This window comes from Panicum virgatum, chromosome 1K (assembly GCF_016808335.1).
Source record: "Panicum virgatum strain AP13 chromosome 1K, P.virgatum_v5, whole genome shotgun sequence".
NCBI lineage: Eukaryota > Viridiplantae > Streptophyta > Magnoliopsida > Poales > Poaceae > Panicum > Panicum virgatum.
Genome location: NC_053136.1, coordinates 50,652,895 through 50,671,768, shown reverse-complemented (window position 1 = coordinate 50,671,768; position 18,874 = coordinate 50,652,895). Strand labels below are relative to the sequence as shown.

Genomic DNA, 18,874 nt, shown 5'->3' with positions numbered 1-18,874 from the left:
ATCTCGGACCGAGGGTCGGACGGCGACCGCTGCAGTTGCGGCAGACGAGGCAGCCAGGTGACGTTGAAGCCAGGCGCCAATTCGTGCTAAAGCTACAGCCGAGGACATAGTGCCGGGGGTTCCCGGCCCCGTCGTCGAGAGGTTGCAGGGGTAGGAGAGTAGCAGCGTTCTGGATTTCGGTGCCGACGCTATGCGGATGATGTCGAGCTCGACGGCGAGCAGGTGGTTGATGGCGGCGTTGCCATCGTCGTCATGGGCGTTGGTGAGGCCCGGCCAACCAGGTACTTGTCCGTGAGCACGGCCGACAGGCTGGCCGTGGTCAGCGCCACGGCGATGGCCATCCTGTGTGTGCTAAAGCCGGTGTAGTTGGAGACGATGTCGAGGACGAAGGCTGCCGAGAAGGACTGGATGGCGGTGCTGCCATTCGCGAAGTGGATCAGCCACGAGCGAGCCGAACAAGCGTCAGACAAGCAGAAGAGCCACGCGCTTGAGCCATCGTGAAGCCATCGTCGGATCACAGAAGGACGGGCGGATGGGCATGACTGCAGAGTCCAGTCAGTGCCCCCGATTGCAGAGGATCTCATTCCCAGAACTGCCCCTCCGATGCGCTCCGCTTCCCCCGCGCCGCGCGGCAGGAAAGAAAACAAAAGGGAAACCCGGCGCGCGGGGGGTAGAAGCGGCAATTCCCCGCCCGGCACGCACATGGCTTTAAACGCCGTCGCCTATGGCTTCATCCCCCTTCTCCCCTTCCTCCCCGTCTGCCACCGCCACGGTCGCCGCCGCGCCCGAGCTCGACCAGTACCGCCGCCGTCGAGCTAGGCCCAGGCACCCCCCCCCCCCGCGATTAGCCGCGCGCCCGCCCGCCCGCGTTGGTTAGCTCGCCGTGATTAGTTCGGCTCCACTGTTGCGGGAGGCGCCTTAATTGCGGGCGCGCCACGCTCGGCTGTCCCGAATATCTGCTGCAAAAAGCGGCCGGGATTCCTCCCTCCCTCCGTCCGACGGCCGCGCGCCCTTTGTTGATTAGCGCGAGCTCGCGCAGCGCAGTGGATCGACGTGCTGCGGCGGCCGCGGAGTGGAGGCAATAAAGGGAAAGCTGGGCGGAGGGGGTGCTCGGGTACCGTGGCCGGATTAGTTAATGCCCGCGAGCAGCTAGTCGTAGGCGTAATTATTTTAAGGCAGCTGTCGCCGCTGGGAACTCGCGAAAGCTTCGCCTCTTTTGAGAAGCTCCACCACCACGCCTCGCCTAGCCCCCGCGCCCCAGCTTGCTCCAGCCTTCTAGTCCCCCGCGCCGCGCTTGCTCGCCTGCTGCTTGGTGTTGGTGCTTCTAGGGGGAGGAGGGTCCGGGTGGCTCGCGCGGCGCGATTCGGCGAGCATATGGTGCGCATTGGGCGGGGGAAGGAGGAGGAAGAGGACGAGCGGGAGCGGCAGTAGATTCGGGAGGGGAGGCTCCTAGGGATGGAGGGGAAGTACGGCGGGGCGAGGAAGAAGAGGGGGTGGAGGGGGCTGGCGGCGGCGGCGTGGCTGCTGCTGGCGGTGGCGTGCTCGGCGGCGATGCACTGGCACCTGCGGCGGGAGAGCATGGACCGCGCCGAGGAGCGGCTCATCAGCATGTGCGAGGAGAGGGCCAGGATGCTGCAGGAGCAGTTCGGGGTCACCGTCAACCACGTCCACGCGCTCGCCATTCTCATCTCCACATTCAACTACGAGAAGCAACCCTCCGCCATCGACCAGGTTCGTGAGCATTTTGCCCTTCCTCTCCACCATTGCTTGCCTATGCTGCTGCATCAAATCGTTTAGCAGCGGCGGGCCCCTGAGATCCTGGAAACTGTTCTTCCTGTCTCTCCTTTTTTTTTTCTTCAAGGGCGAAAAGAAAAATAAGATGCCTCGTGGTTTGTTGACGCTTACAGTGGTTGCGGCACTAGTCGTTTAGCGCGGCATGATTGCTGTGGTTGGCCGTGACAGCTGCTGTTCACCATCTCCGAAAAAAATTGTCCATTCCTGCGGCGGTTGGGGGTTTTTTTTATGCTTAGAAACCTCGCTGAACTGAACTATTAGGTTGGTGGCCCATTGTTTGTTAGTAATAGAGTGGTTAGTGCGTTCGTTAGAAATCCATCTGGGCGCTCTTTTGACAACGATTTGTTTGCTTTTTTCTACAATCTTTTGATCCCTTAGTTTATGCTTAGAGAGGTCACTGTCGCACAGATGAATTGTGATATGCATTGCGATCTGCCTTTTCTTTTCCTGATTGGATCATTGATACTTAAAGGCGACTCTTCATTTTTGCAGTTCGTTCCTTCCCCCCTTTTGTTGGTCTGCCTATGGTTTAGTTTGCACCGTGCCATGGTATTTGAACACATGTTTTGGTACGAAAGTAATGACCTATCTGATTCGTGGTCACAGCTGCATTTCTTGTTCATTGATGACTTAAAAACACTGTAGCCTTTGTGAAAACCATACCGATTAATGGCCCCTTTTACTTTAGTTGCAGGCGCCTCAGTCTTATGCTGTTCGTTCTTGCAATATATGGGGCATTACTGTTGATTCTTACAGAATTTGTGTTTTATTTTGGCTCCCTGTATTGTGCGCGCTACAGGAAACTTTTGCAAAATACACGGGGAGGACATCATTTGAGCGGCCACTGCTGAATGGCGTGGCCTACGCTCAGCGTGTCTTCCATCATGAGAGGGAAATGTTTGAAAGCCAGCAGGGATGGATTATGAATACGATGAAGCGGGAGCTTGCACCACCCCAAAATGAATATGCCCCCGTGATTTTCTCCCAGGATACGGTTTCCTACCTTGCACGCATCGACATGATGTCTGGGGAGGTGAGATTACTTCTACATGAAGGTCTTCCTATTCATTGGGGTATTTATTCCATTTTTATGTCCCTACAGTGATGGTAATCCATTTATTTCCAATGTAGGAGGACCGAGAAAACATTTTGCGAGCAAGGACTACTGGCAAAGCAGTGTTAACAAATCCATTTCGTTTGCTGGGATCAAACCACTTGGGAGTAGTTCTCACTTTTGCTGTGTATCGCCCTGATCTTCCTGCTGATGCATCAGTTGAACAACGTGTGGAAGCAACTATTGGGTGAGATGATCTAAATTGTATCTTTCAAGTACCATCAACTATAGGTTTGTGTAGCACCCATTCTTTAGTAAAATGCGAGAATGAAATAGGCAAATATACTGAATAAAATGACGTGCGGGGACATTACACCATGCAATATATTGTCTTCGTGTTGTTTGCAGCACTTATGTTATTGCCCATCACTAAATTCCTGTTGACTATGATAACCTTGACATGTCTAGTACCAGGCTATTGCCTATAATAGGAATAACATGTTTCTTTTAACAAAATAGGATAGTGTGTCAATGACGCAAACAAATTTAGTGATATAAGATTATGAAGTTATATAATTTTCGCAACTTGCCTCTATTAAATTAAAGTTATGTATTAAGCCCTAATTTTAAAGAAAATAATTAGCAGTGGGCTGTCGATAATTATGAATCTATTTGGTTATTGTGGTCAAATCTAATCGAATTACGTACTAATAGATATCTTGGTGGAGCCTTTGATGTGGAGTCACTTGTGGAGAATTTGCTAAGCAAACTTGCTGGCAATCAGGATATTGTGGTAAATGTCTACGATGTCACAAATGCTTCGGATGCTATGGTTTTGTATGGACCTCCAAGTTTGGATGATCAAGTGCCGCTCTTACATGTTAGCATGCTGGATTTTGGAGATCCATTTAGGAAGCATGAAATGAGGTGCAGGTTGGTACCTTCTATCTGTAACTCTTGACTTTGTCTGCTTTGGTGCTCTATTAATGTTGTTAGCATGTGCAGGTATAGAGAAAAGCCTCCTATGCCATGGTCGGCCATCACTAATCCTTTGGGAACATTTGTCATATGGATGCTTCTGGGGTATATCATTTGTGCTGCATGGTCTCGATATGACAAAGTTTCAGAAGATTGTAGAAAGATGGAAGAACTCAAAACTCAGGCAGAAGCTGCTGATGTTGCAAAGTCTCAGGTTTAACATATACTTTAGCACTCTCTTTTACTAGGAATTCTTGGTTTTGGATCATGTATGCCTTACATATTGACATGTTTATATCTTTACTTGCAGTTCCTGGCAACTGTATCACATGAGATCAGAACACCTATGAATGGCGTCCTTGGTACTTACACATTTGTTGTAATACCTACACCATAATCTCCGTCTTGATGGGCTTGGGAATCTAAAAATTCTTCCTTCTAATGTAGGAATGCTGGATATGCTTCTGGGAACAGATCTGACCATGACTCAGAAGGATTATGCTCAGACTGCTCAGATGTGTGGCAGAGCATTGATAACACTGATAAATGATGTCCTTGATCGAGCAAAGATAGAAGCTGGAAAGTTGGAGCTTGAAGCTGTGCCTTTTGATCTGCGTTCTCTCATGGATGATGTCATTTCCTTGTTTTCTTCAAAGTCACGGGAAAAGTGCATCGAGGTATCCTACTGTTGATGCTTAAAGTAGGAAATGGTTTTTCCTGTTCCCTCAATTGCAATTGAAATAGATTGCTTCTAAGCCTAGTTTGTTGCTGAGCAACTAGCAAATAATGCAGTTCTGTCCAAACCAAGCAGCCCTGTTAATTTCTTTCAAATAGTATATTCTTTTCCTAATCTTCTCCTTGCCATAGCTTGCAGTCTTTGTATGCGATGATGTTCCAAGGGTTGTTCTGGGGGACCCTTGGAGGTTTCGCCAGATACTGACAAATTTGGTGGGTAATGCAGTCAAAGTAAGCAGCCAATTTTGAATCCTTCAAATAATGTTTCTTAAAGTCTTATGTAATTCTCTCATCAAATATGTTCAGAAAATGTACTGATACATGTGTTATCTGTTCCAGTTCACAGAACGGGGTCATATATTTGTCCGGGTCTGTTTGGCTGAGAACTCAAATGTGGAAGCTAATCAGGTCATACATGGAACCATGAATGGGAAAGATGGTAAAGTTGAGTCAACAGCTAATGGTGCCTTCAATACATTGAGTGGGTTTGAAGCGGCAGACAGACGAAATAATTGGCAATATTTTAAGCTGCTGCTCTCAGATAAGGAGTCACTTTTGGATGATTTTGATGGTGAAAATTCTAATCAAAATGATTCTGATCGCGTCACATTGGCAATAAGCATCGAGGACACGGGTGTTGGGATACCATTGCATGCACAAGATCGTGTTTTTACACCTTTTATGCAGGCTGATAGTTCAACTTCAAGGAACTATGGTGGTACTGGCATTGGTCTAAGCATAAGCAAGTGTCTAGCTGAGCTTATGGGCGGGCAGATAAGTTTCACCAGCCGCCCTTTTGTTGGAAGTACGTTCACATTCTCAGCTACGCTGAAACGCTCATTCAAAGATGCTTCAGCTGATTCAAGTAGGAGCTTGTCTGAGGCACTTCCAACTGCCTTTAAGGGAATGAAGGCCATCTTGGTTGATGGGAGACCTGTACGTAGTGCTGTCACAAGGTATCACCTTAAGAGGTTGGGAATCATTGTTCAAGTTGTGAAAAATATGAGTGCAGGACTCAAAGCTTTTTCTGGACAAAATGGAGCAACCATTTCAAGGTGAGTCTCCTCTTTACTGAAAAGCACAAAACCTAAAGGACCCTGGCTGTACTGTTATCGCTAATTGTTTTCAAACAAAACATAAAACATTCTTAAAGCTGTAGATTCTGCACTTTATATTCTTTTGCATTACCTGTGAATTGACCATCTTTATTTTTTATAGGGAAAAGGCAGCCATGCTTTTTATTGAGAGTGACTTCTGGAGGCCTGAGACAGATGTTCAGTTATTGAATAGTCTACGTGAGCACAAGAATGGTCTGTTGTCTGATGTGCCTAAGGTAGTTGTTTTGGTCACCTCTGAAGCTGACAAGGACAAATATGGATCCATATTTGATATTGTCATGTGTAAGCCTTTAAGAGCAAGCACAATTGCTTCATGTATTCAGCAGCTGCTCAAAGTAGAGATGCCTGAAAGAAAAGATAATCAAAATCGGCCATCATTTCTTCGTAGCTTGCTGGTTGGGAAGAACATATTGGTTGTAGATGATAATAAGGTCAATCTCCTAGTTGCTGCAGCAGCACTAAAAAAGTATGGTGCCAAGGTTCATTGTGTTGAAAGTGGCAAGGATGCTATCAATCTTCTTCAACCTCCACATTGTTTCGACGCATGTTTTATGGATGTTCAGATGCCAGAGATGGATGGGTATGAATTAAATAAACTCACTCATTGGTTACCATTCCACCCTGCTTACATATTAAAAAATGCTTTTGTTTCAAAATTAACTTGAAGGAGATTTATATTCCATTTATCCAGGCTTGTATGTTAAGTATTGTCTGATCATTGAAATTATAATTTTCCTACTGACCATCAAATTTCAATGATTACTTTCTGTAGGTTTGAGGCAACCAGACAAATAAGGCAAATGGAGATGAAAGCTAATGAGGAAAGAAAGAACAAGCTGGCTTCGATTGAAGGCTCAACATTTGTTGAGTGCCATTTGCCTGTTCTGGCTATGACAGCCGATGTTATCCAGGCAACTTATGAAGAGTGTATAAAATCAGGAATGGATGGATATGTGTCAAAACCCTTCGACGAGGAGCAGCTATACCAAGTAATCTCCAGATTAGTAGTGGGAACAACGGATTCGGCTGTTTAATATTGAGATGAACATAATGGATACGTTGAAGTGAAACATCACCATCTTGCTTCTGTCCAGCTGACACTAACTCTAACAATCATCTGTCATGGCCTCACAACACTAGATGAAAAAAGATGAAAGTGCCGTGAGTTAGCTATGCATCACAGATGAGAGGCAGTCCAGGGGAATATAGGTAGATCATCTTGTAATTCTCTTCTTTGATGTTTATAGGCTGTTGTACGTTCTGACAGTTCATTGCAAATACCACATCTTGTTGCAAACCCCTAGTTTCAGAGTACCCTGGAAACTTAAAAGGTGATGGCCATACCTGTTGTCTCCTTCTCATGTTCCATGAAGCTGTTTGCATTCGTTCAGTGTGAAGGAAAAGTGCACCTGGAGTTGGTCTGTTCATCGGTTAGATACAATGAAAAGCTTTTTTGTTCTGTACTGGTAACCTGTGTTCTTGTTAGCACGATCGGCCTGTGGTCCCTTCTTTCTGCTTCAGTATTGTACTCCTATGGTGCTGTTCCGGATGTAAAACGTGGCTGACGGGGCAGTGAATTTGATGCTCCGTCACTCCGTGCAATGACGGTATTAGCGAGATGTGAGTGTCAGAATGAGTGATGTGTCTACGTGTGGGCTGGTGGCTGCTATGAATAGTACCCGCTGGTATTCACTGTTCGTGCTGGTGAGGAAGGAAGGTTGAAGACGAGCATCTTATCCCCCAATCATTCGGCTCCACCTGGCCTGCCGAACGGCTGGCTGCCCAGCACAGCGATTCCCAGCCCAGCCAGCGCTTTTCCTCATCCGAACGGGGCCATGGCTGGGCACTGTGTATACGTGTGCAGTTTCATGAACTGTATAAGATACCATGTAAACTGCTCTGGCACTTACATGACTACACTACAATGTTCTTGGCCTCGAGCCCTGGACTAAAGATCGAGCCTGTTCGGCTGACTGCATGAATAGTGTTGGGCTGGTAGAATGAATAGTATTTTGTGAGAGGAAATAAGCCGAGACAAGCCGAAACAAGTCAAGCCTAGATAAGCCGAACAACCTCATATTAAACATGTTTCTGTATCAAGCTAGGTTCCCTTAAGCAGGTTACTTGCCAATTTGCCCCAAATTTGTGGTGCCAGCACAATAGCAGATTGTCACTCTGTTCGCTGTACTGGTGCTGGTGGCTGGTGCTGGAGTGGTGTGAGAGAAAAATACTGTTGGTTAGCTGGTGGCTGGAGGCTGGTGCTGGAGCTATGTGAGAGGAAAATACTGTTGGCTGGCTGGAGAAACCAAACAGCGAACAGAGTGTGTGTTACAGGTTTTGATGGCCCTATAATTGTCCTCGCATCATACTGGTACTGTTGGAATTATGGGCTTGGCCCATTTATTCTAATCAATGCAATAAAAAAATTTAAAACCCACCATTAAATGCTAGAGAATCAATTGCTTAATTCCGTACCGGAATTTGAGGAGGATCTCAACCGACTTAAAGAATGGACCTCGTGTACACCACTTGTAAAGCCGGTAAGAGGAGGTCGGTGAACCACACGCACGCGAGCGCTCGCTCGCCGGGCCGGGCCGAGGCCGTGGGCGCGGACGGACGGACGGACGGTGCGTGTGCGTGTGAGATGAGAGAATGTTTTGCTGTTGAAAGCATTAAAACAGAGACAATAAAACGTTGGCATTAACAGGTGAATGATGACACAGAATAAAACCTTTGCGGTTAATGAGATTCCTGTGACTCAATTACACCAGTAATTGCTGCTCATCAAAGTCCATTATGACGTCCAGGTTCGTTGAATAAAACGTTGGCATTAACAGGTGAATGATGACACAGAATAAAACCTTTGTGGTTAATGAGATTCCTGTGACTCAATTGCACCAGTAATTGCTGCTCATCAAAGTCCATTATGACGTCCAGATTCGTTGAATCTGAGACACCTCCTGCTTAGGAGACCTCTCCCTTCTCCCTCTGCTGCTTTCTGCATTCCCATCGCTAGCGCTGCGCGCACAGCTCTAGCGAGAGCAGGCCTCCGGAACCTCTGCTCGCTGAAGGTCCTGCACGGGACGCAGGCAATCAGGTTTTTGGGGAGCGTCTTGACGCGACTGCTCGCTCCCTGAACGACTACTTCGTCTACATCCCGGCATGAACGAACGACTACTTCGTCTACTTCCTAGTAACCATTCGTGGGACTGCACTGCGAACCTCTTCCTGTATCGACGTCGTTCGGCTACTTCAGGCAAGGCCAGTCGAATAGAATGTCTATTCCAGCTGGTAACGGCGCAACCGGTGCCTCCTACACTGGTCCCGCCTTGGGGTACACTCTAAACCTATTCTGGTTTAAAATTTTGTTCATGCTTATTAGTAAGAATAACATGAACACAAGTACATTCTTTGTTCACACATTATCACTTTTTTATGCCATGAAATTGCTAGTAATATTTGAAATTAAAATATACCGAAAATTGTCTAGTTATCTAACAATCCAAAAACCTGATCTTGTTAATAGGCTTTCGGTATCTAGCTTTGCTGCAACAATCAAACCACCACTTTTTGATGGTTCAAATTACAAACGTTGGCAAGAGTGTCTTATACTATGGTTGACAGTGCTGAGAGTGATGCATGTAAAAGAGAGTAAACCTGAACAGTTCACTCCAGAGGAAGGGAGTGCGTTTGATGAGGCTGATACCCTCTTTCGAGGCTGCGTTATTAGTGTTCTCGCTGAAAATCTGGTGGACTCTTATGTCCTACTGCCAACTGGCAAAGAATTGTGGGATGCTCTTGAGGCTCAATATGGAGTGTCTGATACCGGCAGTGAGTTGTATACAATGGAGCAGTTCCTTGACTATAGAATGGTCGAAGACCGTTCTGTAGTGGAACAGACTCATGAAATACATACTCTGGCAAAAGATCTCAAAAATTACAGCAAAGAGTCCCCATGTGTGTTACCCGATAAGTTTGTGGCCGGAGGTATTATCTCTAAGCTGCCACCTTCTTGGAGGGACTTTGCTACTTCTCTAAAACACAAGAGACAGGAGTTCACCATAGATGGACTCATTGGGACTCTTGATGTCGAGGAGAAGGCGAGAGCAAAGGACATACGTGGGAAAGGAGTTGTTGGTGCTTCTAGCTCCAATCTTATTCAGAAGAACAACTCCCACAAGTACAATAAAAAGCCACCACAGAGCCAACCAAAGACTAAGCAGACAACCACCTTCAAGAAGAAGAAGGGAGCTTGTTATGTGTGCGCTAGTACGGAACACTTTGCTGCAAAGTGTCCGAACCGCAAAATCAACGACTCCGCCAATATGGTCATTAGCGAGCCTGGAGGAACATCGGGGTACGGTAATTTATTACCTACAGTTCTTTCAGTTTGTTGTTCACCCGAGTGGTGGGTTGATACTGGTGCTAATATTCATGTTTGTGCTGATGCTTCTTTGTTTTTTTTCTTACCAGGACGGTGGGACTTCCTCCTTGCTGATGGGGAACGGATCGCATACGCGTGTTCTTGGTGCTGATACAGTAAATCTGAAGTTTACTTCGGAGAAGACCGTGCAGCTGAAGAACGTGCAGCATGTCCCCACCATCAAGAAGAATCTAGTCAGCGGTTCTCTACTGTGTAGAGATGGTTTTAAATTAGTCTTTGAGTTCAATAAATATATCTTGTCTAAATTTGGTACTTTTGTTGGAAAAGATTATGAAAGCGGAGGCTTGTTCCATCTTTCTTTGACAGATGTTTGTAATAAAGTTGCTTACAATATTATTAACGTTGATGAAATAAATATTTGGCATTCGAGGCTTTGTCACGTTAATTTTGGTTGTATGATGCGCTTAGCTAATTTGAGTTTAATTCTAAAGTTTACTTTTGTCAAAAATTCTAAGTGAAATGTATGTGTTGAATCAAAACAAACTCGCAAGCCTCATAAGGCCGCTGAGGCGAGGAGCTTGGCACCCTTAGAATTAATTCATTCCGATCTGTGCGAAATGAATAGAGTGTTGACAAAAGGTGGTAAAAGATATTTCATGACTTTGATCAATGACTGCACTAGATTTTGTTACATCTATTTGTTGAAGTCAAAAGATGAAGCTTTACACTACTTTAAAATCTATAAAGCTGAAGTAGAAAACCAACTTTAGGGAAAGATCAAAAGAGTTAGGTCAGATCGTGGTGGCGAGTACTTCTCAAATTTATTCACTTTATTCTGCGAGGAACATGGTATTATTCATGAGAGGACGCCTCTCTATTCACCTCAGTCAAATGGGGTTGCCGAAAGAAAGAACCGCACTCTAACGGATTTGGTTAACGCCATGTTAGATACAGCGGGACTTTCCAAGGAATGGTGGGGTGAGGCTATATTGACTGCATGTCATGTTCTAAATCGTGTCCCTACAAAGAATAAAGAGATAACACCATTCGAGGAATGGGAGAAAAAAATGCCAACACTTTCATACTTACGTACATGGGGTTGTTTGACAAAAATAAGTGTGCCAATAACCAAGAATCGTAAGTTTGAACCTAAAACTGTGGATTGTGTCTTTTTAGATTATGCTATTCACAGCGTTGGGTATAGATTTTTAATAGTGAAATCTGGAGTACCTGACATGCATGTTGGTACTATAATGGAGTCCAGAGATGCTACATTTTTTGAAAATATTTTTCCCATGAGAGATGGAACAAGTTTATCTAGGCAAGAGTTCATCGAGGATGATAGCTCTGCTGAGTCGATAGAACACAATGAACCTACACTTGTGGAAAATTCTGAGGAGGATAACAATGATGCTCCTAGAAAGAGCAAAAGACAAAGGACTGTAAAGTCTTTTGGTGATGATTTCATTGTATACCTCATGGATGATACACCCAGAACCATTGAAGAGGCATATTCATCTCCTGATGCTGACTATTGGAAGGAAGCAGTGAGGAGTGAGATGGATTCTATTATGTCTAATGGAACCTGGAAGGTCGTTGAACGTCCTTATGGATGTAAACCTGTTGGATGCAAGTGGGTGTTCAAGAAAAAAACTTAGGCCAGATGGTACTATTGAAAAGTACAAGGCCAGGCTTGTGGCCAAGAGTTATACCCAAAAAGAAGGAGAAGATTTCTTTGACACTTATTCACTAGTTGCCCGATTGACAACAATTCGAGTGTTACTTTCCTTGGCAGCCTCTTATGGTCTTCTCATTCATCAGATGGACGTTAAGACGGCTTTCCTCAATGGAGAGTTAGAAGAGGAGATCTATATGGATCAGCCGGATGGGTTTGTATCAAAGAATCAAGAAGGAATGGTTTGTAAATTGTTGAAATCTTTATATGGTCTCAAGCAAGCGCCTAAGCAGTGGCATGAAAAGTTCGACAGAACTTTGACGTCTGCTGGCTTTGTTGTGAACGAAGCTGACAAATGTGTGTACTATCGCTATGGTGGGGCTGAAGGAGTGATTTTGTGCTTGTATGTGGATGATATACTGATTTTTGGCACTAGCCTTAATGTGATTAAGGAAGTCAAAGAGTTTTTATCTCAAAGTTTTGAGATGAAGGATCTGGGAGAAGCTGATGTTATCCTTAATATAAACCTGATAAAAGAGAGCAATGGTGGGGTGATTCTCACACAGTCTCACTATGTGGAGAAGGTATTAATTGCTTTGGTTATAGCGACTATAAACCTGTCTCAACACCATATGATGTCAGTTTAATTCTTAGGAAGAACAAAAGGATAATGCGAGATCAACTGAGATATTCTCAGATCATTGGTTCATTGATGTATTTAGCTAGTACTATAAGACCTGACATCTCATTTGCTGTAAGCAAACTGAGCCGGTTTGTTTCAAACCCGGGAGATGATCATTGGAAGACTCTTGAAAGAGTAATGCGCTATCTAAAGGGGTAACTATGGAATTCACTACACCGGGTACCCAAGGGTACTATAAGGGTATAGTGATTCAAACTGGATTTCTGATGCTGATGAGATAAAGGCCACAAGTGGATATGTGTTTACACTTGGTGATGGAGCTGTTTTCTGGAAGTCTTGCAAGCAGACCATCTTAACGAGGTCAACTATTGCAGCAGAACTCACAGCATTAGATACCGCCACTGTTGAGGCTGAGTGGCATCGTGAGCTCCTTATGGACTTGCCGATAGTTGAAAAACCGATACCGGTAATTCTAATGAACTGTGACAATCAAACGATGATTGTCATGGTAAACAGTTCAAAGGATAACATGAAGTCATCTAGACATGTGAAAAGGCAGTTGAAATCTGTCAGCAAATTGAGAAACTCCGGAGTTATAGCCTTCGACTATGTTCAGACGGCTAAAAATCTGGCAGATCAGTTTACAAAGGGTATTTCACGGAATGTGATAGACAATGCATCTATGGAATTGGGTTTGAGACCCACGTGAGTCATTCTATAGTGGAAACCTGTCCTATGTGATCGGAGATCCCGTGAAGTAGGATGGTGAAACAAACTAAAGTCTGACTGAGAGAAGAGTACCTTTGTGAAAAAGGCTCATTCCATGTATAAGGTGTATTTCTCTTCTAATTTGTATGGCAGGTTGGTCTATACCTTAATGTGTTCCAGGTGGTTTCTTTAAAACAAATGAGTTGTTTTCTTGAAACAAAGATGTTGTCCTACAGAACATCTGAAGAAACACAACTATATGAGTCTGACTATTAGTCATGGTCTATGAGAATAGGGTATTCTCTAGAAACTCATGAAGGGCCTGGAGTATGACTTATAAGTTCCAAACTGCGGGGATGCTTATGCATTCTAGTACCAGTGTAGGGCTCTGGTCAAACTTGTTTGCACAAAACTGGCAATTCAAGGCATAGTACATTGTACAGTTGTGAATAAGTGTAGTCTTTGTCCTAGATGGAAGTTCAACATAACAGTCTCTATTAAATACTAGTATATCAATGAGGGAATGAGAGCATTTTTAGTGTGGCTTGAATTTCTTGGTGGGGATTGTTGGAATTATGGGATTGGCCCATTTATTCTAATCAATGTAATAAAAGAATTTAAACCCCACCATTAAATGCTAGGGAATCAATTGCTTAATTCCGTACCGGGGTTTGAGGAGGATCTCAACTGACTTAAAGGGTGGACCTCGTGTATACCACTTGTGAAGCCGGTAAGAGTAGGTCGGTGAACCACACCCGCGCGCGCTCGCTTGCCTCGCCGAGCCGGACCGAAGGCGTGGGCGTGGGCGTGGGCGTGGGCGTGGCGAGGCGCGGTACGGCCGGACGTGACGTGCAGGTGCGGTGCGGTGCGGTGCGACGTGCTGAGATGAGAGAACATTTTACTGTTGAAAGCATTAAAACAGAGACAATAAAACGTTGGCATTAACAGGTGAATGGTGACACAGAATAAAACCTTTGCGGTTAATGAGATTTCTGTGACTCAATTGCACCAGTAATTGCTGCTCATCAAAGCCCATTATGACGTCCAGTTTCGTTGAATCTGAAACATCTCCACGCCTATATAAACCAGGCCCTCCACTCATCCACACAAGCACTCTTGCTTCAGGTACTCCTGCTTAGGAGACCTCTCCCTTCTCCATATGCTGCTTTCTGCATTCCCATCGCTAGCACTGCGCGCACAGCTCTAGCGAGAGTAGGCCTCCGGAACCTCTGCTCACTGAAGGTCCTGCACGGGACGCGGGCAATCAGGTTTTTGGGGAGCGTCTTGACGCGACTGCTCTGCGACTACTTCGTCTACTTCCTGGTGACCGTTCGTGGGACTGCACTGCGAACCTCTTCCTGCATCGACGTCGTTCGGCTACTTCAGGCAAGGCCAGTCGAATAAAATGTTTATTCCAGCTGGTAACGGCGCAACCGGTGCCTCCGGCACTGGTCCCGCCTTGGGGTACACTCTAAATCTATTCTAGTTTAACATTTTGTTCATACTTATTAGTAAGAATAATATGAACACAAACACATTTTTTGTTCACACATTATCACTCTTTTATGCCATGAAATTGCTAGTAATATTTGGAATTAAAATATATCGAAAATTGACTAGTTATCTAATATGTACCTGTCGGTGCACCAAACAAGGACCAGATGCAAGGCCACTGACGTTTAGCATTACAATAACCTGCTTATCACCAAAAGAAAATTTAAAAAAAGGTCAACTGCGCTTGTTTACTCCCTGTTTGCCTATGGCTGCTTAGATCGGGGGGGGGGGGGGGGGGCGATAACAATAGCTTTGTGGGCGTGTGGTGTCATTGTCGCTGGTCGGCGAACTAGGTACCAACCACATGCATGATGCATGGCCAGAATGATTAGGGTTCTTTAGCTCCCTGACTAAGCAACTCATTCTTTCCTCAAATCATCCATCATGTGGACTATCCTGGAAACAATCATTACCCCCCTGAACGAGGTTCATGTGCATCGACATGCCACGACTGTACAAACTGGCTACTTCACGGGCAACTGAAATTCGCACGCTACTACTTCTCTCTGGATCCAGATCTGCTAACTTAGTATAGAATACGGCAGCGGTACAGCAAACCGTCTACAACCATCCATTAGCCATCCCACGGCTCACAGCTCATATGCATAAATATACATCAGAAGGCCCATAAAGAAGCCCAGTTTGCACGCTAAACAGCCTAGGCCCGGCTACAGTAACAGCCGAGATGGGAATTCCTCGAGCTGCAGCCGCCAGCCAGCCTGTTCCTCGAACAGAAAGGAAGAGCCGCTGCGCCGCTGCCCACCCCGCACCGGAGACGAAGGAGATCCGACTCTGAAGATAAAGGAGCCGCCCACCGCAGCCGGTTCTGGTTCATCTGTGGCGACGAGGGAGCTCCGATGCTGAAGAAAAAGGAGCCGCCATCATGCCACCCCACGAGTTCTAGCTCTTCGACGGTGGCACGGGAGTTCGTACGACGAGTGGCCTGGCCACGGATGCACCAGCATAGGGAGAGCAGTGGCGCTGCCAGCCTGCACCACCATAGGAGGAAAGGCAGCCACCATACACCACTCGATATCCTGAACAATGTCAAATAATATTCAGGCAGGGAGACAAGCTAGTTCAAAATTTAGAGTAGCAACTGGCAGTATTGTGAAAGAATGTTAAATTGAGTCAAATTGACTTGTAGATTGATATAAAGTGAGATGGAGACTCAATATCTTGAGTTCCTTAATGATGGTTTTGGAATGCTGGAATAAGAAATTAAAATGATGCATGTTTAGAGAAACAAAATAATGTTCTCAATGCAGGTAGAATTACCTTGGCATGGATTGGAACTTCAACCAAAATGCAGACTTACAAAATATGGCAAAAGAAAGATGGATTTCTTTTTCCATGCTCTTAGGATGCTTGATTGCAAAATGCAAAATGTTGTCTTAGTCTCCAACTCTACGGACTTGTACCAGAACTAGAGTTGCTAAAATAAATTTGTAGCAAAGAGATCTTCACCGATTGGTCCAGTCAACAGCTGAGTGAAGCTTAGATTGAGTGGACCGCCAACTTGACGACTAGCCAACTCATGTGCAGCTTTTGGACCAAGTCCCGCATCATCTGCTGTTTCAATTTCAAAAACTTGTAAATCTGAAATTTTCCTTTGTGACACCAGTAAGTGTAAGGTTTCTGACAAGTGTAGTGCATGATTGTGTTCCGAAACCAGCTCATTCACTTTCATTTTTCCATTTTGTCGGTCCATTTTAAGACTCATGTGGACTTGACAATCAGTTCTAGTTTCAGCTCGGGGGCACTTTATTATACGATCTCTTTTGTCTTTCAATCGATGACCCTCATTTGCACAAACAAATCTACATGACGTAACCTTGCCATCGGATGGTCTCTTGTTAGTATACCTTTTTCTGACCTCAAACCCCCTTTGCCCAGCGTAGCTAAGCCAAAACGCCCAAGCCACTTCTGGATTTTTGAATTCCATGCCAACATGAAGTACCAAGCTCGGAAGGCCATCACTGTAATATGAAATAACATGAGCAGTAGGGTGATTTTTCAATAGCAGTACTTGAGGATATAAAAATATAATCTTGTATTAAAACAATATGACGTCAAATATAAAATGACAGAGCAAGATTACAATACTCACACATTAGAATCAGGATGCACTGAGTTAGCCTCTTTCCTATTAGCCTCTTCATCCATCTCAATAAAACATATTACGATTGCAGCGTGCTGTTTGTTTAATGAAAAAAAAAGATAAAATTTGATCAAGCTCAATGCAACTGAAAAATGTACAAGTGATTATTGCAAAAGTCAGCAGGTTCAAGCATTTTTGAAGATGAAAAACTAACAGGGTGGAATCTGCAGCATGTTCGATGGAAAAAAAAAAGCTTGAGCCATCCATGCAAAGAGGCTAGGAAATTATCTTACTATTGGGGTTACTTACAGCAAGATTGAAGAGCAGAGCTAGCAGCACGAGCAGCACTGCCCCTCCGTCGTCGCCCTGCGCTCCGTCGTCGCCCAAGAGGAGAAGGTCCCCGGCGATCAGCCTTTCCCGCCCGTTTACGCCGTCTCCCGCTCTTTTGCTTTTCTCCGGCCGTTTTCCCTCTCTGTACACAACGTCTCAGATCATTTAGATGTCCCGCTGCCATAACTGCTACAACGTCAGCCGATCTGGATCCCTTCGCTCTGCCATTTCAAAATTTTGGATTCACGGGGACGACGCGAGCGTGCACGGGAGCCAAAATCCAAGCCAAGAGCATAGAATCTAGCAGCTAGCAGGCACGGCGCAGCGCGTCTGCTGTGCAGGCTGCGAGTCAGCCTGCACGATGTGCCACCCTGCCAGCGCCAGATCAGGGCCGTCTCGAGCAGCACGTCGCACATGGAGGACTCAGGACGAGCAGGCCCTTGTGAGTTGCGTCAGCCGCCTGTTCTTTTTCTTAGGGAAAAAAAATCACAAGAGCTTTTGTTGATCATGACTATGAGCAGGATTACAGTTGCAGCTGGTCAGTGGTTACCTCCTCTAGGCCCTAGCCAACTTGGAGTACAACATGAACAGTTCCTGGTGGACACTCTTGAGCAGGATTACAGTTCCTGGTGGTTAACTTATGGGCTTAGGGCCGCTGGGATCCAAGTCACGGGGGAGGGAGGGAGGAGAGAGGGAGAGGGAGAGGGAGAGGGAGAGGAAGAGAACTGGAGAAGAGAAGGGTTTCTTCTGGTTTGGCCCAGGAGCTCGATTGTTTGGGCCACGCTCCAATCTTATGCTAACCAGGCCCAGGTTGTTCTTCAGCCATATAATTTCGTCTTGTGTCAATCAAGCCCAAGATGGACGGGATGGCCAATCAGGCCCAGGTTTCCCTTGTAATGATCCTTAACCTGCAGTGCCCGGTCAGATACGAACTGTACAACCAAGATCACAGCACACATGGCAATGTCCAGTCCCATCAGTAAAGATTGTAGAGATCACCAGCAGCGGCCCTGGTGGTTGAGTCAACGAGTCTATTGGTTCCCATGTACTATATGGCAGGCAAGGAACCAATCCCACCGTTCATGTTGCTCGGAATCCTGCAAGATAAGATAAGACTAGGGCTTAATCTGTGGCGTAGATTTGTTCAGACCAACGGAATGGGGACATGGAAGAAATGACGTCGTTCCATCCTACCACCCAAAGTAGTGTTGGCGAAAATGGACGTCACTGACTGAACTCTGTACAACACAAATCAAAGATGTGGATGTTCAACCTTATGATCTCGACTGTTCGATTTGCTGTTGGCAGCTCTATCCATCTAACCTGCAGCTTATTAAGCTTTCAATGATATTCAGATGAAACAGTTAGCAAACTAAACTGATCATTCAGTACATGCATCTATAAGATCTTAGCATTTAGAATAGGGTTCAGAAGTTTTAGAGCCCGCAACTGCCCGGTAAAGCAACTAGTACATCATAAAATTTGGACACCCTCAGCATACATCTATGTATAGCTAGTTCGACGTGGTCAGATTACGTGTAGTGCCCTGGTGGTTGAGTGTTGATGCTGACTGATGGAGGCATGCACATTACATGGCTGCCGCTACTGAATCTTCTTGCAAAACAATCATACACCCAATCTCGTCTCCTGTCTATCCGCTCCACCCTATAGCAATTGCAGTGCTACACATACTAGATATAGTACTAGTTAATTACATACACGTACGTCTTGGAGAAAATCTGAAGAGGTAGCAGGATGCTATCGTCAGCTCCCAGCCGAGACCTGTTCCTTGATTTGTTG

The 18,874-nt window shown here is 45.5% G+C and overlaps 1 protein-coding gene and 1 long non-coding RNA gene across 2 annotated transcripts; one reads left to right on the top strand and one right to left on the bottom strand.

Annotated features, from left to right (window-relative positions):
• The first annotated feature begins 1,004 nt into the window (after positions 1–1,004).
• LOC120641164 (probable histidine kinase 6) lies at positions 1,005–7,149 on the top strand. The gene is made up of 11 exons (XM_039917162.1): positions 1,005–1,731; positions 2,594–2,827; positions 2,926–3,095; positions 3,563–3,781; positions 3,854–4,040; positions 4,137–4,188; positions 4,274–4,503; positions 4,694–4,792; positions 4,901–5,616; positions 5,780–6,259; positions 6,452–7,149. Exons 1-11 carry the CDS (start codon positions 1,456–1,458, stop codon positions 6,711–6,713), a joined length of 2,925 nt encoding a protein of 974 aa, XP_039773096.1. The 5' UTR covers positions 1,005–1,455; the 3' UTR covers positions 6,714–7,149.
• A 9,155-nt stretch (positions 7,150–16,304) lies between these two features.
• On the bottom strand, positions 16,305–17,200 carry LOC120657709. The gene is made up of 3 exons (XR_005668273.1): positions 17,054–17,200; positions 16,754–16,839; positions 16,305–16,622 (listed from the first exon to the last, which is right to left on the bottom strand). It is a non-coding gene; the product is annotated as an uncharacterized LOC120657709 (long non-coding RNA).
• Between the last annotated feature and the right edge of the window lie 1,674 nt (positions 17,201–18,874).